This window comes from Phytophthora parasitica (genome assembly GCF_000247585.1).
Source record: "Phytophthora parasitica INRA-310 unplaced genomic scaffold supercont2.533, whole genome shotgun sequence".
Lineage (NCBI taxonomy): Eukaryota > Oomycota > Peronosporomycetes > Peronosporales > Peronosporaceae > Phytophthora > Phytophthora nicotianae.
In genome coordinates this window covers 2,992-4,431 of record NW_008649519.1, presented here as the reverse complement: position 1 = coordinate 4,431, position 1,440 = coordinate 2,992, and the positions used below count along the sequence as shown (strand labels likewise).

At 48.3% G+C, this 1,440-nt stretch overlaps 2 protein-coding genes across 2 annotated transcripts; both read right to left on the bottom strand.

Moving 5' to 3' along the window:
- Positions 1-68: 68 nt before the first annotated feature.
- On the bottom strand, positions 69-335 carry PPTG_20359 (glyceraldehyde-3-phosphate dehydrogenase; the record flags this gene model as incomplete). The annotated part of the gene is made up of 1 exon (XM_008919148.1): positions 69-335. A coding segment is annotated over one exon (267 nt), but the record flags the coding sequence as incomplete, so codon positions are not given.
- A 722-nt stretch (positions 336-1,057) lies between these two features.
- PPTG_20358 (glyceraldehyde-3-phosphate dehydrogenase) lies at positions 1,058-1,440 on the bottom strand. Its single transcript, XM_008919147.1, has one exon. It carries the CDS (start codon positions 1,429-1,431, stop codon positions 1,231-1,233), a length of 201 nt encoding a protein of 66 aa, XP_008917395.1. The 5' UTR covers positions 1,432-1,440; the 3' UTR covers positions 1,058-1,230.

The window sequence follows — 1,440 nt, the reverse complement described above, 5'->3', positions numbered from 1 at the left end:
TTCTTCATGTGAGCCGATGCCTTCTCGAGGGTCGTAAAGGCACCCGTGGATTCCACCACGTACTGCACCTGCTCCTCTCCCCACTTGATGTTGGCGGGGTCCATCTCGTTGAACACACGGATGGGCTTGCCATCAACGTAGATGTTCTTTTCATCGTGGTCGATCTTACCGTCGAAACGGCCGTGCACAGTGTCGTACTTGAGCATGTACTCCATGTACTTGGTGGCGATGAACGGGTCGTTCACAGCGACAACCTTGATATTCGGGTTCTTGGCAGCGGCGCGAAGCACGAGGCGGCCAATGCGACCGAAACCGTTGATGGCAACGTTAACCATGGTTTGCAGGTGTTCAGTAGCTGTGCACTTGGAAGGCAGATCTAAGAATGACGCATTAGCGGAGACCACTGGAGAACCGTGGAGCCTCAGTTATTGCCATAAAGCACTTTTTTTTAAAAAAAAAGTTCTTGCCTAACATGTAGCTTATGGCCCACCATAATAAAAAAAGATCAAAAGGGGGGCCGAAACCATTGCGCACTTTTTCCTATACAAAGTACTTTTTATTAAAACTTCAAGACGAGGTTTTTTGCTGATTGCTTGTTAGGGACTGTAAATGACTTGATTGTACTATTGTTTACAAATCTCGAGACATGAACCCAAGCACCAATAGCTCTGTCTATGCCCGTCTGGAGCGCGGCTTTTTTTACTGCCGGACCTTGTCTGCGCAAAATGCTCTTGGGTGATTTGAAAAACACTTGTGGGTTTTTTTAACGGAGAGACCGATGAAAAGTCATTCGAGATCTGGTAACCAAAACGAGGTGGACCACAGGTGCCCCGAAGAGGGAACTTCAAAAGATGGTGACGTTGGCTGACGTAGTGATTGCTTTTGCGTTGAATCAATGTGATTCGCACTTGTAAAGCTCTTTGTGCGGCTGCATCTCTGACCAGCAAAGAGGAGATGCGGTCGTCATCAATGCTCGCACTTGTTACCACACTTTGCAAATACTAAGTTACTTAGCGGCAACGGCGGAACCAAAACTTCAACAAGCAACAGTTCGTCATGAGTTTCATACTTCTATTGATACAGACAACAGCAAACTTGTCGACGCTGCTCTGATAAGAAGGGGGCCGTATGCAACTCCGCACGACACAAATCTCTAGAGTGCTGGCGTGCACTCATCTAACGCACCAGCACATACTTCAAGTCGAACGTAGCAACACCATCAATGCAAACTTACTCGTTCTTGACCATGTGCTCGATCAGGTCCAGCACACGCGAGCTGTAACCCCACTCGTTGTCATACCAAGACACAAGCTTCACAAAGTCGTCGGTCAGAGCAATGCCAGCCTCAGCATCGAAGATCGACGAGTGCGAGTCGCCGATGAAATCGCTCGACACCACAGCCTTCTCAGTGTAGCCGAGAATTCCCTTCATCTCGTTCTC